This window comes from Amblyraja radiata, chromosome 39 (assembly GCF_010909765.2).
Source record: "Amblyraja radiata isolate CabotCenter1 chromosome 39, sAmbRad1.1.pri, whole genome shotgun sequence".
Taxonomy (NCBI): domain Eukaryota; kingdom Metazoa; phylum Chordata; class Chondrichthyes; order Rajiformes; family Rajidae; genus Amblyraja; species Amblyraja radiata.
The window spans coordinates 6,549,928-6,567,693 of record NC_045994.1 but is presented as its reverse complement, the minus strand read 5'-3'; the positions used below and the strand labels follow the sequence as shown (position 1 = coordinate 6,567,693).

Below are 17,766 nucleotides of genomic sequence, written 5' to 3'. Positions count from 1 at the left end.
GCTTTTTCCACTCAGAGGGTGGTAGATGTATGGAACGAGCTGCCGGAGGAAACTGGAAAGAGCACCACCCTCTGAGTGAAAAGGTTTCCCCTCAGGTTCATATTAATGGGAGGCACGGTGGCACAGCGGTAGAGTTGCTGCCTTGCAGCACTTGCAGCATCGGGGACCCGGGTTCGATCCCGACTATGGGGGCTGTCTGTACGGAGTTTGTACGTTCTCCCCGTGACCTGCCTGGGTTTTCTCCGAGATCATCAGTTTCCTCCCACACTCCAAAGACATGCAGGTTTGTAGGTTAGTTGGCTTGGTGTATGTGTAAATTTTACTTCGGAGTCACGTGAGTGACTACGTGAAGATCCCGCCAGCACGCATGCGCGACATAGGGTCTCACGCAGTGCAACAGCGACGAGCGGGAGAACGGGCTCTCCCGCAACAGAGTTTAAAACGGGACCTCCAGGTAAGTAAAACTTATTCTGAGGTCGTATTTGAAAAAACCCTTGTTGTGATTTGTCTTCATAGAGAACATGAACAAGGGCAGACAAACGATGAAGGTCGCACTCCGTCCGACTGTGATGGCCCAGGAGGGTTCCAGCAGTGGGGGGCGACCGGCGGCACCTGGACCGCACTCGCTGCGGTCCACAGTCACCGACAACATTTCTGTAGAGCCAAGCCCAAAGCCGCAAGCTGCTCAGCTCCAACAACCGTGTCGGTTCGGTCTCGGTGGGCCGAAGGGCCTGTTTCCACGTTGTATCTCTGAAACTATAACTAAACTAAAACCTGTTGAGGAAAGATAAACTTGGGAGCGGAGGTGGAGAGCCGAGGTGACATCAGCTGTTTCAGCGATAGGCCACAGTTCACAGTCTGAGTCACGCACCAGCCCCTTAGATCCAGTCAACAGCATTGTCATGCTGTAACACTGTAACACAAGCGCATTTGGAAACAAATGGGTCATTCGCTGTAAATTATTTGTGAAGCATATTTGGCAACAGGATATGGATCTGTGTGATGAAACTGACTCAGGTACAGGTGTAAGAGTCAAATGTCAACTCCCCTCACCTGTGACCACCTATTACCTGGAGTCATCGAGTGATACAGTGTGGAAACAGGCCCTTCGGCCCAACGTGTCCCACACCGACCAACGTGTCCCAGCTACACTGGTCAACTGGTGTTTACTGGTGTCTACAGTACCTGCCATACTTTGTCCTGCCCCCCTCTCTTACAGCTGGGGGGGGGGGGGGGGGGTTGAGGTAGGGGGAGTATGGGTGTGAATCTAGGTTCGCCACAGGGAAGCGAGAAAGCAGCAGGAGAAAAGTGGTGGGGGGGGAAGGTTTGTTTGTAAGTGACTTGCCTAAAATTGGAGACGGGTGCCTGTGTGTGTATATGATCGTCTGTGTCTGTGCATGTCAGTGTGTGTGTATGTCTATGTCTGTGTGTGCGTCTTTGTGTATGTCTGCGTCTGTATGTCTGTCTGTGTCCCTCTGTGTGTGTGTGTCTGTGTGTGCGTCTGTGTGCCTATGAGTGCGCGTGTCTATGCGTGTCTGTGTGTGCATGTCTGCGTGTGTGGCTATGCGTGTCTATGTGTGTCTGTGTGTGTACGTGTCTGTGTGTCTACGTGTGTGTGTGTGTGCGTGTCGACATGCCTGTGTGTGTACGTGTGTGTGTGCATGTCTGTGTGTGTATGAGTTTGCGTGTCTATATGTCTGTGTGTGAGTATGTATGTGTGTGTGCATGTCTGTGTGTGTATGTGTCTATGCGTATCAATGTAGTGACTGTGTGTGTACGTGTCTGTGTATGCGTGTCTGTGTGTACGTGTCTATGCTTGTCTACATGTCTGTGTGTGTGTGTGTGTGTACGTGTGTGTGTGTACGTGTGTGTGTGTGCGCGTGTGTGTGCGTGTGCGGCACGTGTAACTAATCATGTACCAAGTCTGCCCGACACAGCCTGGTTCCCCATTGTTTTGGACCATGTGCCATTGCAATCAGACCCCTTCTTATCCACACCATGTGTAAGAAACAACTGCAGATGCTGGTTTACACCGAGGATAGACACCAAATGACAATAGACAATAGGTGCAGGAGTAGGCCATTCGGCCCTTCGAGCCATTCAATGTGATCATGGCTGATCATCCCCAATCAGTACCCCGTTCCTGCCTTCTCCCCATATCCCCTGACTCCGCTATTTTTAAGAGCCCTATCAAGCTCTCTCTTGAAAGCATCCAAAGAACCTGCCTCCACTGCCCTCTGAGGCAGAGAATTCGACACTCACCACTCTCTGTGAGAAAAGGTGTTTCCTCGTCTCCGTTCTAAATGGCTTACTCCTTATTCTTACACTGTGGCCCCTGGTTCTGGACTCCCCCAACATTGGGACCATGTTTCCTGCCTCTAGTGTGTCCATGCCCTTAACAATCTTATATGTTTCAATGAGATCCCCTCATCCTTCTAAACTCCAGAGTGTACAAGCCCAGCTGCTCCATTCTCTCAGCATATGACAGTCCCGCCATCCCGGGAATTAACCTTGTAAACCTACGCTGCACTCCCTCAATAGCAAGAATGTCCTTTCTCAAATTAGGGGACCAAAACTGCACACAATACTCCAGGTGTGGTCTTACTAGGGCTCTGTACAACTGCAGAAGGACCTCTTTGCTCCTATATTCGATTCCTCTTCTTATAAAGGCCAACATGTCATTCGCTTTCTTCACTGTCTGCTGTACCTGCATGCTTACTTTCATAGACTGATGTACAACGATCCCCAGATCCCGTTGTACTTCCCCTTTTCCCAACTTGACGCTGGAGTAACTCCGTGGGACAGACTGAAGAAGGGTCTTGACCCAAAAAGTCACCCATTCCTTCTCTCCAGAGATGCTGCCTGTCCCGCTGAGTTACTCCAGCACTCTGTGTCTATGAACAACCCCCATTCTATGGCCCGGAGTGGAGTGGAACAAGCTGGAGCCAGAGGCACCGTCTGAGAAGCATCTTCATCAACTAGAGTTAAGGAGGCACCTGATGGCACACTTCTTGTAGGCGGCTCCGTGAGTACCACAGTTCCCGAAACGATCACCTTTAGAGTTCACTTCCTGGAAACACTTGCGCGGAGCAGCTTTTGCACCTGGAGGGATGGAAATAAAATAGAAACAGCTCGTCAGATCCACGGAGACACCAGCTACTGCACGCGCTGGTTTACACAAGAAAAGATGCAAAAGTGCTGGAGTAACTCGTGTGAAGGAACTGCAGATGCTTGTTTAAACCAAAGATAGACACAAAATGCTGGGTTACTCCTTGTGTGTGTCCGTCTGCTGGAGTAACTCAACGGATCTGTGACTGACTTGCTGAGTTACTCCAGCACTTCACCTCTTTTATCAGTCATATTTATCTTCTCACATCTCCCCTCCGTACTCCCTTCACACACGCACGCACACACTCACACATGGACAGACACACACACGCGCACACACACACGCACACGTACGCACACACACACGCGCGCACACACACACACACAACACAAATCATTTGGTGCTATCCATGAAACTTGCTTATTGAGGTTACAGTAGAAGCTGCAGCCTGCTCTAGGTCTGTGTCTGAAGAAAGGTCTCGACCCAAAATGTCACCCATTCCATCTATCTAGAGATGCTGCCTGTCCAGCTGAGTTACTCCAGCATTTTGTGTCCATCTTCACCTATTCTAGGCCAATGCTTTAAGTTAGTCATTTAAATTGAGTTCATTTAAGCCATTGTCCTAGAATACAAAGGGACACAAAGTGCTGGAGTAACTCAGCGGGTCAGGCAGCATCTTTGGAGAACGTGGGATGGTGACGTTTCAGGTCGAGAACCTTCTTTAGTCTGAGTAACCCATTGTCCTAAAGTAGTCTGACTCTGCTATTTTTAAGAGCCCTATCTAGCTCTATCTTGAAAGCATCCAGATAACCTGCCTCCACCGCCCGCTGAGGCAGAGAATTCCATCTATCCATCTTCTCCATCTGCAGTTCCTTCCTGCACACCTAGAGGGCAGGTACACAAAAATGCTGGAGAAGCTCAGCGAGTGCAGCAGCATCTATGGAGCGAAGGAAATAGGCAACGTTTCGGACCGAAACCCTTCTTCAGACGTCTGAAGAAGGGTTTCGGCCTGAAACGTTGCCTATTTCCTTCGCTCCATAGATGCTGCTGCACCCGCTGAGTTTCTCCAGCATTTTCGTGTACCTTCAATTTTCCAGCATCTGCAGTTCCTTCTTAAACACCTAGAGGGCAGTGCTGAACTACTATTTACCTTATTGGTGACCCTCAGTCTATCTTTGATTGGACTTTGCTTGCACCAATCAAGTATCTATACACAGTAAATGGCTCAATAGTGATCATGTATTGTCTTTCCGCTGACTGGATAGCACGCAACAAAAGCTTTTCACTGTACCCATAATTTGAGGAAGGACATTCTTGCTATTGAGGGAGTGCAGCGTAGGTTTACAAGGTTAATTCCCAGGATGGCGGGACTGTCATATGCTGAGAGAATGGAGCAGCTGGGCTTGTACACTCTGGAGTTTAGAAGGATGAGAGGTGATCTCATTGAAACATATAAGATTGTTAAGGGTTTGGACACGCTAGAGGCAGGAAACATGTTCCCGATGCTGGGTGAGTCCGAAACCAGGGGCCACAGTTTAAGAATAAGGAGTAAGCCATTTAGTACGGAGACGAGGAAACACTTTTTCTCACAGAGAGTGGTGAGTCTGTGGATTTCTCTGCCTCAGAGGGCGGTGGAGGCAGGTTATCTGGATGCTTTCAAGATAGAGCTAGATAGGGCTCTTAAAAATAGCAGAGTCATAGGATATGGGGAGAAGGCAGGAACGGGGTACTGATTGGGGATGATCAGCCATGATCACATTGAATGGCGGTGCTGGCTCAAAGGGCCGAATGGCCTACTCCTGCACCTATCGTCTATTGTGTATTTCCTGGGTGACTAGAATTAACTGTGTTATTTGTAACAGCTCAGGGTAAGGTGAGGGGTTGATACTCACTCCGGCCGAACAAGGCCATGCACTGGTTCTCGTAGCTCTGACAGGCTCCGTTGTAGCAGTAGGAGACGTTGCGTTGGCAGGGGTGGCCATTCTGGATGAACACGTCAGCCTGGCAGTTGTGGCTCGTCCCGTTGCAGTACTCGGGGAGATCGCATTCATTCGTGGTGGCTCGACACACCGTTCCAGCAGCCAGGAACTGTGGAGGGGTGGGGTGGGGGAAGGAGGGGCGGATGGGGTGTGGTGATTAGTGGGGTGCAGGTGGGGGTGGGGTGGGGTGGGGGTGGGGTGGGGTGGGGTGGGGTGGGGGATGGGAGGGGTTGGTGGGGTGCGGTTTGGTGGGGGGTGGGTGGGGTGTGGTGGAGTGTGCGTGGGTAGGGTGGGTGAGTGGGGTGGGGGTGGGGGTGGGGGATGGGGTGGTTGGTGGGGTGGGATGCAGGTTGGGATGGGGGGGTTGGTGGGGTGCGGGGTGGTGGGAGGGTGGGTGGGGTGGTTTGTGGTGTGGGTGGGGAGGGGGTGCGGTGGGGGATGGGGGCGATGGGTGGGTGTGGTGTGGTGGGAGGGTGGGTGGGGTGGGGGAGGGGTGTGGATGTGTTGTGGGTGGGAGGGTGTGCCAGGTGTGGTGGCGGGTTGGGGTGTGATGGGTGGGTGGGGAGGGGGTGCAGTGGTGGATGGGGGTTGCGGGGGGGATAGGAGTGCGGTGTTGGTTGGAGTGTGGGTGTGGTGGGGGATTGGGGGTGCGGTGGGGGATTGGGGGTGCGGTAATGGTTGGAGGGTGGGTGGGGTTCAGAGGGTGCACAAGCAACTCCATTAACACGGTGAAGCTGCTGCAAGTTCATTGCCCAAGAAGCAAACAAACACGCGTGTTACACGCTAACCACATGGGACCTGCCCCAGAACCTGGCAAAAGTGCAGAGTAAATGAGTAGGAAGTAACTGCAGGTGCTGGTTTACACCAAAGATAGGCACAAACTACTGGAGTTACTCAGCGGGTGATATCTCGGGTCAAGACCCTTCCTCATCTGAAGAAGGGACTCGATCTGAAACTTCACCCTTTCCTTATCCCCAAAAATGCAGAGGAGATTTATGAGGATGTTGCCGGGACACACAGCGTGAAAACAAGCCGTTTGGCCCACTTAGCCCCTGCCGACCAACATGCCCCATCTACACTAGCCCCGCCTGTCTGCGTTTGACACATAACCCTCTAAACCATGTACTTATCTCAATGTTTCTTTAACGTTGTGATAATTCCTGCCTCAACTACCTCCTTTGGCAGCTCGTTCCATACACCCGCCACCCTTTATGTAAAAAGGTTGCTCCGCAGGGTCCCATTAAATCCCCCCCCCCCCACCCCAAATTACCTGATCTATTCCTCTCATGATCTTATACACCTCTATAAGCTCGCCCCTCATCCTCCTGCGCTCCAAGGAGTAAAGTCCTAGCCCATTCAACCTTTCCCGAAAGCTCAACACCTCGAGTCCTGGCAACATCCTCATAAATCTTTTCTGCACCTTTTCCAGCTTGACAACATCTTTCCTAGAACACGGTGACCAAAACTGAACATAATACTCTAAGTGCGGCTTTAGACTCTTGAGAAGGTACAGAAGTCTGATGCCCCAAACAGCTCGTTACAAGAAAAAGAGAGATAGAGAGAGAGAGAGAGAGAGAAAAAGAGAGAAAGAAAGAAAAAGAAATAGAAAAGGAAAAGGAAATGAAAAAGAAAAAGAGAAAAAGAAAATAAAGGAACAAAATGAAACTAAACTAAGCAACTTCAACATCTGTCGTCCAGAGTTGCTGCCTGACCCGCTGATGTAACTCCAGCACCTTGTGTCCAGGCAGGGTTGCAACCTCTCTGGTTCTCTGTGTGTCCGTGTTACTGCCCTGGTCCTGTGGGCCACCGCTGGTTACTCACCCTGCACCGCTTGCAGCAGACTCCCGTCGCGCACTCCGCCCCATACTTGAACTTGCAGGTGGACGCTTCACAGCACAGGTCGTTTCTACACTCCTGCAGGATAAATCATCGACACAAACTCAACACCAACTGGATAAAACGGCGTTTGCCCCCCACCCCGCTCCGAACCTGGCCTCTCCGCACATTCACCATGTACTCAGAGTACATTCATTTGCTTATCTTACTGAATAGGCTCGTACGGGACACTCAGTCCTGTGTAAAGTGGCTGTGTCCTTAGCCCAGTGGGTTCATACCTTGGGGCACAGATACTGAAACCAAAATGTGGCTTCGGTACAAGGACTGTAACAATTCGAGAGCATCAGGGATGGGCAATAAACGCTCGCTTTCCCAAAATGTAATTAAAACCAGATTGCACTCAATGGTCAATGGTTAGAGTCATAGAGTGATACAGTGTGGAAACAGGCCCTTCGGCCCAACTTCCCCACACTAGCCAACATGTCCCAGCCACACCTGTCCCACCTGCCTGCGCTTGGTCCACATCCCTCCAAACCTGCCCTATTCCATGTACCTGTCTAACTGTTTCTTAAACGTTGGGATAGTCGCAGCCTCAACTACCTCCTCTGGCAGCTTGATCTATACACCAACCACCCTTATTGAAAATGTTACTCCTCAGATTCCTATTAAATCTTTTCCCTGTCACCTTGAACCCATGGCCTCTGGTCCTCAATTCCCCTGCTCTAGGCAAGAGATTCTGTGCATCTACCAACACTTTCCTCCCCCACTCCAAAGACGTACAGGTTTGTAGGTTAATTGGCTTGGTAAATGTAAAAATTGCCCCTAGTGTGTGTAGGATAGTGTTAATATGCGGGGATTGCTGGTCGGCGCGGACCCGGTGGGCCAAAGGGTGTGTTTCCGCGCTGTATCTCTAAACTAAACTAAACCCGATCTATTCCTCTCGTGATTTTGTACACCTCTATACGATCACCCCTCATCCTCCTGCGCTCCAAGGAATAGAGACCCAGCCTGCTCAACCTCTCCCTATAGCTCACACCCTCTAGTCCTGGCAACATCCTCGTAAATCTTCTCTGATCCCTTTCAAGCTTGACAATATCTTTCCTATAATATGGTGACCAGAACTGAACACAATACTCTGAATGCGGTCTCACCAACGTCGTATGCAACTGCAACGTGACCTCCCGACATCTATACTCAGTTCTCTATTGTCACATGTGCAGACGTGTACGCTGAAATTCAGTCTATGCAGTCACAGGGCGCAAAATGCTCAGCGGGTCAGGCAGAATCCTTGGAGAGCATGGACAGGCGATGGGGGAGAGAGCTGCTGGTCCAAGCTGACCAAAGAAACATTCACTTTCACTGGTATCCCTCAGCTGCAGAAGGTTGCCATTGCTGGGTATGGAGGGGGTTGAGTCTGGATGGGTCAGGCAGGTTGGGTCAGAATTAATGAGGTACACACGTGCAATATGTCGGACCGCCACACTGTGGCGCATGGCACCAGCCGATCCCCAAGCAACAGAAGCAAGTGAAATCATTTCTAAACCAGCACCAGATTGGAGGAGCAGCATGTTGTTTAAGAAGGAACTGCAGATGCTGGAAAATCGAAGGTAGACAAAAATGCTGGGGAAACTCAGCAGGTGAGGCAGCATCTATGGAGCGAAGGAAATAGGCAACATTTCGGCACGAAACTTTGCCTATTTCCTTCGCTCCATAGAGGCTGCCTCACCGGCTGACTTTCTCCAGCATTTTTGTCCAGCTTGGACGAACAGTATCTCATGTTTCGCCTGGGCAGCTTACAGCCCAGTGGTATGGCTGATAATTTCTCTCACTTCAGGTAGCCATGGCATTCCCTCTCTCTCTATCCCTCCCCCACCCAATTCGCACCAGCTTCTCGTTTTCACCCAACCAACAGCGAACAATGGCCTGTTTCCTTTATCATCGTTTTGCATATCTTTCATTCATTGTTCTTTATCTCTCTACATCATCGTCGGTATATCTCGTTTCCCTTATCCCTAACCAGTCTGAAGAAGGGTCTCGACCCGAAACGTCACCCATTCCTTCACTCCAGAGATGCTGCCTGTCCCGCTGAGTTACTCCAGCTTTTTGTGTCTATCTCCACTTCCCTCCAGTTGAGTTTAGAGATACAGCGCGGAAACAGGCCCTTCAACACACCGAGTGCATTCTGACCAGCAATCCCCGCACATTAACACTATCCTACACACACACACACACACAAGGGACAATTTTCCATTATACCAAGCCGATTAACGTCTTTGGAGTACGGGATGAAACAGGAGCACCCGGAGAAAACTCACGTGGTCACAGTGAGAAAGTACAAACTCCACACACAGACAGCACTCGAGGTCAGGATCGAACCCGGGTCCCTGACGCTGTGAGGCAACAGCTCTACCACTAAGCCTTAGCTGAGCAAGGGACGGCACAGAGCCTGCAACGCAGGTTCGATCTGGCTACGGGTGCTGTCTGTGCACGGTTTGTGCACTCTCCCCGTGACCTGCGTGGGTTTTCTCCGGGTGCTCCAGTTTCCTCCCACACTCCAAAGACGTGCGGGTCCATAGGTTAATTGGCTTCTGTAAATTGTCCTAGTGTGTCGAATAGAACTAGTGTATGGGACGATCGCTGGTCGGAGCAGAATGGATGGGCCGAAGGGCCTGGTTCCACGTTCTATCTCTAAAGTCCTCCCTCACCCTCCGTTAAACTTTTCCCATTCCGTCCGTACTCTATTCCAAAGCACAAGAACTGTTGTTTCCCCTGGCCCTTCGGCCCATCGAATCCTTGCTGGTTTATAGGCGAACTGGTATAAATTGTCCCCAGTGTGTGTAGGGTGGCATTAATGCATTGGGATCGCTGGCCGGCGAGGACTCGGTGGGCCGAATGGCCTGCGTCCGCGCTGTATCTCGAAACTAAACTAAACTAGACCAAGGGTCCGCGCGCGGGCTGGTGGGCGGGTGGATTCAGGGAGAAGATGGGGGAACTGACCTCTGGTGTGCCGCAGTCACATTCTTCTCCAGTGTCCACCAACTTGTTGCCGCAGAAGGGCGGGCTGTATTCCTCCTCAGGCCTGGGGATGTTCAGCAGACACGAGCCCCCCTTTTTCATGATCATGGCTTCAAAGTCATCCGCGCTGCAGCTGCTGAAGTTCATGGAGCCTCTGGAAGTGGATCAGACACGTCAGGGCCCTGAAGTGAACGCTCAACTCCCCCCCAGCCCGACCGGCCACCATTGGCCCATACACGGCACCTTCAATCTAAAAATACTGCAGACGCAATAAATCGGAGGTAAAGGAGACAAAGTACTGGGGTGGTGACAAATAAACATAGACAAAAGGTGCAGGAGTAGACCATTTGGCCCTTTGAGCCAGCACCGCCATTCAATATGATCGTGGCTGATCATCCACAATGTACCCCGTTCCTGCTTTCTCCCCATAGCCCCTGATTCCATGAGCTCTAAGAGTCCGATCTAACTCACTCTTGAATACAGACAAAATGGTCTAGTAACTCAGCGGGTCACGCAGCATGTCCGGAGAAACGGAACAGACACACGCACGCGCGCACACACGCACACACACGCGCACACGCACACGCATACGCACACACCCATACACACACACACACACACACACACACACACACACACACACACACACACACACACACACACACACACACACACACACACAGACTATCAAGCCGATTAACCTGCAAACCTGTACTTCTTTGGAGTGTGGGAGGAAACAGAAGATCTCGGAGGAGATCCATGCGGTCACGGGGAGAACGTACAAACTCCAAACAGACAGCACCGGTAGTCAGGATCGAACCTGGGTCTCCGGCGCTGTAAGCACTGTAAGGCAGCAACTCTACCGCTGTGCCACCGTTCCGCCCATTGGTGAATTTAAAAATTGTCCCTAGTGTGTGTAGGATAGTGTTATTGTGCAGGGATCGCTGGTCGGCGTTGACTCGGAAGTCTAAAGGGCCTGTTTCCGCGCTGTAACTCTAAACTAAATTGCTTACACGAGGGCGAGTTTCCGTAGATGGCCTATTGAGTGAGTCGGGGCGGTGAACATGGGCCTCCTCAATAAAATCTGTGGGGCTGCACAAAGACAACAGTTTGCTGAGAGAATGGAATAAGAGAACATTCTCAGCAGTGGATGTGGAGAGGATGTTTCCACTAGTGGGAGAGTCTAGGACCAGAGCTCACAGCCTCAGAAGTAAAGGACATTTCTTTGGGAAGGAGATGAGGAGGAATTTATTTATAGTTAGAGATTTCAAGATTCAAGATTCAAGAGAGTTTATTGTCATGTGTCCCAGATACGACAATGAAATTCTTGCTTTGCTTCAGCGCAACAGAATATAGAAGGCATGAATACAGAACAGATCAGTGTGTCCATATACCATTGTAAGTGGGACAGGGGCTTTAGGAGCAGAATTAGGCCATTTAGCCCATCAGAGGGTGGTGAATCTGTGGAATTCTTTGCCACAGAAGGCTGTGAAGGCCGTCAGTGGATATTTTTAAGGCAGGGATAGACAGATTCTTGATTAGTACGGGGTGTCAGGGGTTCTGGTTATTGTCTACTGTGTATCTTCCACACGGCCCTGTTAGTGATGGGGCAGGAGGTTGATTGCTGGCTTCTGGAGAGTGAAATGAAAGGGAATTCAAACAGTGTCTTTTGAAAGGACCTGTAATCTGACCACTTAGTGAAAATGCTGCTGCCATGGAGAATAATTAGCAGGTAGAATCAAAAGGATTGGTAAGCAGCAAATTCTACCTCTCTTGCCATTGATTTGACGTTACTGTGGAGACGGGTGTTAGAGGTTATGGGGAGAAGGCAGGAGAATGGGGTTAGGAGGGAGAGATAAATTAGCCATGATTGAATGGCGGAGTAGACATAGAAACATAGAAAATCGGTGCAGGAGTAGGCCATTCGGCCCTTCGAGGCTGCACCGCCATTCAATATGATCATGGCTGATCATCCAACTCAGTATCCTGTACCTGCCTTCTCTCCATACCTCCTGATCCCTTTAGCCACAAGGGCCACATCTAACTCCCTCTTAAATATAGCCAATGAACTGGCCAGAACTACCTTCTGTGGCAGAGAGTTCCAGAGACTCGCCACTCTCTGCGTGAAAAATGTTTTTCTCATCTCGGTCATAAAGGATTTCCCGTTTATCCTTAAACTGTGACCCCTTGTCCTGGACTTCCCCAACATCGGGAACAATCTTTCTGCATCTAGCCTGTCCAACCTCCTAAGAATTTTGCAAGTAGATGGGCTGAATGGCCTACTTCTGCTCCTGGGACTTAACTTATGGAGACAGGGGGTGAAAAGTAGTGAGTTGCGGATTATCTGTGTTCAGTATTATTTGATTTGATTGGACAGCTCACAAACACAATCTTTTCGTTGTACCCTTGTGATGTGAGAATAACAAACTGCCACACAGCGGCGTAGCAGGTCGAACCGCTGCCTCACAGGGCTAGAGACCCGGGTTCGATCCTGACCACGGGTGCTGGCTGTGTGGAGTTTACCTGTTCTCCCTGTGACCGCGTGGGTTTTCTCCGGGCGCTCCAGTTTCCTCCCACGACAGAGAGACAGATGTAGGTTAATTGGCCTTTGGAAACATCCCCCTGGTGTGTAGGGAGCCGATGAGAAAGTGGGATAACATGGAACTAGTGTGAACAGATGATCGATGGTCGGTGTGGACTCGATGGGCTGAAGTGCCTGTCTCCATGCTGTATCTCGAAACTAAAGCAGGATAAATGCACCATTGGCCACAAAGTGCTGGAGTAACTCAATAGGTCGGGCAGCGTCCCTGGAGAACATGGAAAGGCTCAATTTCGGGTTGGGATGCTTCTTCAGATCCGAAACCTCACAGTTCCATGTTCACCAGAGATGCTGCCTGACCCTCTGAGTTCCTCCAGCATTTTATGAAGAAGTCTGAAGAAAGGTCTTGACCCAATACGTCGCCTATTCCTTCTCTCCATAGATACTGCCTCATCCCCTGAGTTCCTCCAGCATTTTAGTCTACCGCTGAGTCAATCAAGTTAAATCAAGTGTCCTTTTATGGAATTAAGCAGCATCTGCAGTTCCTTGTTTCTACTAGGTGTAGCAATGTAATAGACTCAAAATGCGGGAGGAACTCAGCGGGACAGGCCGCATCTCTGGAGAGAAGGAATGGATGACGGTTCGGGTTGAGACCCTTCTTCAGACGAATCCAGAGATGCTACCTGTCCCGCTGAGTTACTCCAGCATTTTGTGTCTATCTGCGGTGTAAACTAGCATCTTCAGTTCCTTCATACACTAGTGTAGCATTGCGCTACACTTCCAGAGAGTCCAGAACCAGGGGTCACAGTTTAAGAATAAGGGGTAGGCCATTTAGGACTGAGATGAGAAAAAACTTTTTCACCCAGAGAGTTATGAATATGTGGAATTCTCTGCCAAAGAAGGCAGTGGAGGCCAATTCACTGGGTGAATTCAAGAGAGAGTTGGATATGGCTCTTACGGTTAACAGAATCAAGGAATATGGGGAAAAAGCAGGAACGGGGTACTGATTCTTGATGATCATCCAGGGTGGCATGGTGATGCAGCGGTAGAGTTGCTGCCTTACAGTGAATACAGCACCGGAGACCTGGGTTCGATCCTGACTACAGGTGCTGTCTATACAGAGTTTGTACGTTCTTCAGTTTCCACCCACACTCCAAAGGCGTACAAGTCTGTGGATGAATTGGCTTGGTATAAGTGTAAATTGTTCCTAGTGTGAGTAGGATAGTGTTAGTGTGCGGGCATCGCTGGTCGGCGCCAACCCGGTGGGCCGAAGGGCCTGTTTCCATGCTGTATCTCCAAACTAAATTAACCCAATTGAATAGCGGTGCTGGCTCGAAGGGCCGAATGGCCTGTACCTGCACCTATTTTCTATGTTTCGACGCTGGTTACTTACGTGGCTCCAGAATTCATGATGCAGGAGTTTGTGTCACATATACAGTTGCGCCCATTGTCGTGAGTCATCCCCAGGTTGTGACCCAACTCATGAGCCATGATGGATGCAAAGTACTGAATGTTGGCGGAAAACTAGACCAGAAAGCAGAAAGTTAAATGGTGAAACGCCCAGAATCAGGCTATTAAATCCTACTCCACACCAACGACTTCTCCTGGACCACCCATATTGAAGCAACCACCAAGAAAGCACAACAACGCCACCACTTCCTTAGAAGGCTTAAGGGGCTGTCCCACTGTACAAGCTCATTCAAGAGCTCTCCTGAGTTTTAAAACAAATCAAACTCGTATTAAGCACGGGGAATGAACGTAGCAGGTACGTCGGAGCTCGGGGACGTCTCTTAGCGGCTCGTAATGCTAACGGCAGGTAGTCGGGAAGACTCGATAACGGCAGGTAAGCACGGGAAGACTTGTGAAGATTTTTCAACATGATGAAAAATGTCCACCACAGCCCTGAGTACCGACGAGTGGCCATTACCGTAAATCTCCGAGTTCGAATCAGGGCAAACACGGGAGAACTCTTGGAATGGACAGCCCCATTAGGAAGTTCGGCATGTCCCCAACTACTCCCACCAACTTCTACAGATGCGCCGTGGAAAGCATTTTATCAGGATGCATCACGGCACGGTTTGGGAACAAAACTTCCAAATAAGCTCCAAACTACATAAACTTGGGGGCATTATTTTTGACGTTGGGCCACCATTGTTTATTTATTTGTCTGTGTTATATATTGTTTACTTTTGTTATTTACTCTAGGTTTTACAAAGTATGATGTCTGGGTCTTGACCCGAAACGTCACCTATTCCTTTGCTCCATAGATGTTGCCTCACCCGCTGAGTTTCTTCAGCATTTTTGTCTACCTTTCCAGCAGTTCCTTCTTAAACATGTTTACATATCTGTTGTGCCGCTACAAGTAAGAATTTCATTGCTCCGTTTCGGGACACATGACAATAAAACACTATAGGTCTCTTTTGACTGAGCATCCCTCCACAAAATGGAGGCACCGAAAGCAGGCCGTCACGATGGCGTAGCGGTAGCGTTGCTGCCTCACAGCGCCAGAGACCCAAGTTCAATCCTAACTAAGGTGCTGTCCGTACGAGGTTTGTACATTCTCCCGGTGACCGCGTGGGTTTTAACCGGGAGCTCCAGTTTCCATCCACATCCCAAAGACGTGCAGGTTTGTAGGTTAATTGGCGTCAGCAAATTGTCCCTAGCGTGTAAGATAGAGTTAGTGTTTCTTGGTCCTCCAAAATATTCCAAATGGAATTTAAACTGGAGGTGGTGAAGGGAGGGCTTAAGCCAGAAAGGGTTATTGGGAAGAAAGAGCTACTTTAAATGTAGTTGCATCTGGTTGGGTAACTATAGTAGGGTGGAGATTATTCCATGCTTATTCCATGCTTTAATTGTGTAAAAGTGTTCGAAGTGAGGTGATCGCTGGTCGCCGTAGAATCGGTGGGCCGAGGGGCCTGTTTCCATGCTGTATCTCTACATGAAACTAAACAACATCCACTGTTTCTTTGGCTCTAAAGAACCTCAAGAGAATACTACCAGGAGCAGCAAAATCATTTCGCAGCACAGGCTCAGAGAAGCCAAAGAGCAGTCGGCTTTCATGTTAAAATTGAAAAGATAGTCAGAAATGGCTGCGTACCACATTGATTCCTCCACTGTAGCTCCTTGAACAGATGGTGTTGACAAAGGCCATTCCTGCGGTCCCTCCGAATCCTTTCTTCCTGAAAGGCACAAAAGTCACAGTTTAAGAATAATGGGTAGGACTGAGATGAGGAAAAACGTTTCCACCCAGAGAGTTGTGAATCTGTGGAATTCTATACCACAGAAGGCAGTGGAGGCCAATTCGCTGGATGTATTAAAGAGAAAGTTAGATTTTGCTCTTAGGGCTAACGGAATCAAGGGATATGGGGAAAAAGCAGGAACGGGGTACTGATTCTGGATGATCAGCCATGATCATATTGAATGGCAGTGCTGGCTCGAAGGGCCGAATGGCCTACTCCTGCACCTATTTTTCTATGTTTCTATTTCTAAAGCAACAGGGAAAGATGAAGGAATAACAAACTGCAGATGCTGGTTCACAAAAACTCACTCGCAAATCACTCCAGACCACACAGTTTTTAAGGGGGAAATGATACTCAATCCAATTTCTGGTCAACTACTGTATGCATTTGGCTTGTATTAGTGTGCTGCTGGTTCAGCAACAATAAACTTTCAAACCACCTGTGATTATCTCCTTATTATAACAGCGAGAGTCATGGAATCCCGCCTGCACAAGACTATCAATGCAATGCTAGTCCTGGGCTCAACCGGCTGGCATGGGGGGGATCACCATGAGGGGGGAAGGAGGACCTGGAGTGGGTCACTTTGTGACTTTGTTGGTGCCCTTTATGTAGCGAGTCTTTGCATACCCTGGGCATGCAAAACAAAGAATATCATTGTGACTTGTCTATTGACAATAAATCAATCATTCAGTCATTCATTCATGCATGCAATCATTTAAGTTTTTGTTTCGCCTGTTTCTGAAAGCAACTACAACCATTGTCCTTTCAGGCAACGAGTTCCAGACAAGTGCACATGCTGCTTTGATTCCACTTCCTGAAAGCCTTCTGCTGGAACTCTGAACCGTTCCCCCATTTCTCTTCACTTGGGCCAGAGCTTGAGCACTTCCATCCAGATCAGAGGGAAGAAGGGTCCCGACCCCGAAACATCACCTGTCCATGTTCTCCAGAGCTGCTGCCTGACCCGCTGAGTTACTCCAGCTTTGGTGTCTATCTAAGATTCAGAGGGATGTGGGCCAAAGGCGGGCAGGTGGCACTAGTCAGGGGGTTATGGGGAGAAGGCAGGAGAATGGGGTTGAGGAGGGAGTTAGATCAGCCATGATTGAATGGCGGAGTAGACTTGATGGGCCGAATGGCCTAGTTCTACTCCTATCACTTGTGTACATGAACTGGAGGACAACATTTCGACAACACATTGCACCGCTCTTGGTTGCATGTGGTATTAACAGGCAGAAGACTTACAGAATTAACTGTCCGCTGTCGTGTCTACGCCGAGGAAGCAAGTCCTTCTCTCTCCACTGCATGAACTGGCCCAGTACTTCTCCCGCACCCCCATCGATGCTGATCTGATTGCCGTGGGTCCACATCTCCAAACCCACCAGCACGATTCGAATGTTCAAAGACTTGTACATCTGCGCCAGGAAGGTGGGGTGGGGGTAAGGGGGGGGGGGGGGGGGGGGGGGGGGCGGGGGTGAGAGGGGGGGGTGGGAAATGCAGAGTTTAATTAATCTCACTTTATTACTGGATGGACAAAGAAACAGCTCGAGCAAAGCACAAAGTACTGTGGTACAAAGTTGGTGGGCTGCAGAGTGGCGCAGTGGTAGAGTTGCCGCCTTATGGCGCAAGATACCCGCCTTCAATCCCGACTACGGATGCTGCCTGTAGGGAGTTTGTACGTTCTCCCCGTGACCTGCGTGGGTTTTCTCCAAGATCATCAGTTTCCTCCCACACTCCAAGGTTTGTAGGTTAATTGCCTTGGTATAAATGCAAATTGTCCTTAGTGTGTGTGGTATAGTGTTATTGTGCAGGCATCGCTGGTCATCATGGATTCAGTGGACCGAGGGGCCTTTTTCATCGCTGTATCTCTACACTAAACTACAACTGAAGTACTGGAGGTACTCAGCTGGTCAGGCAGCATCTGTGGAGTGAATGAACAGGCGACGTTTTGGGTCGGGTCTTTACGAGGATGTTGCCAGGACCTGAAGGCCTGAGCTATGGGGAGAGGTTGAGTGGACTGGGACTTGGAGCACAGGAGGCTGAGGGGTGATCTTA

The 17,766-nt window shown here is 49.8% G+C and overlaps 1 protein-coding gene across 4 annotated transcripts in view; it reads right to left on the bottom strand.

The window, feature by feature from the left end:
• Positions 1–17,766, bottom strand: part of adam9 (ADAM metallopeptidase domain 9) — an 85,334-nt gene that overhangs the window by 22,620 nt on the left and 44,948 nt on the right. For all 4 annotated transcript variants that reach the window (XM_033013994.1, XM_033013995.1, XM_033013996.1 and 1 more), the window contains exons 9-15: positions 16,957–17,126; positions 15,576–15,657; positions 13,872–14,002; positions 9,922–10,093; positions 6,910–7,002; positions 5,002–5,197; positions 2,997–3,102 (exon numbers count right to left, since the gene is read on the bottom strand). In XM_033013994.1, the coding sequence (XP_032869885.1) occupies positions 2,997–3,102; positions 5,002–5,197; positions 6,910–7,002; positions 9,922–10,093; positions 13,872–14,002; positions 15,576–15,657; positions 16,957–17,126 (950 nt within the window). The remainder of the gene's footprint in view (positions 1–2,996; positions 3,103–5,001; positions 5,198–6,909; positions 7,003–9,921; positions 10,094–13,871; positions 14,003–15,575; positions 15,658–16,956; positions 17,127–17,766) is intronic.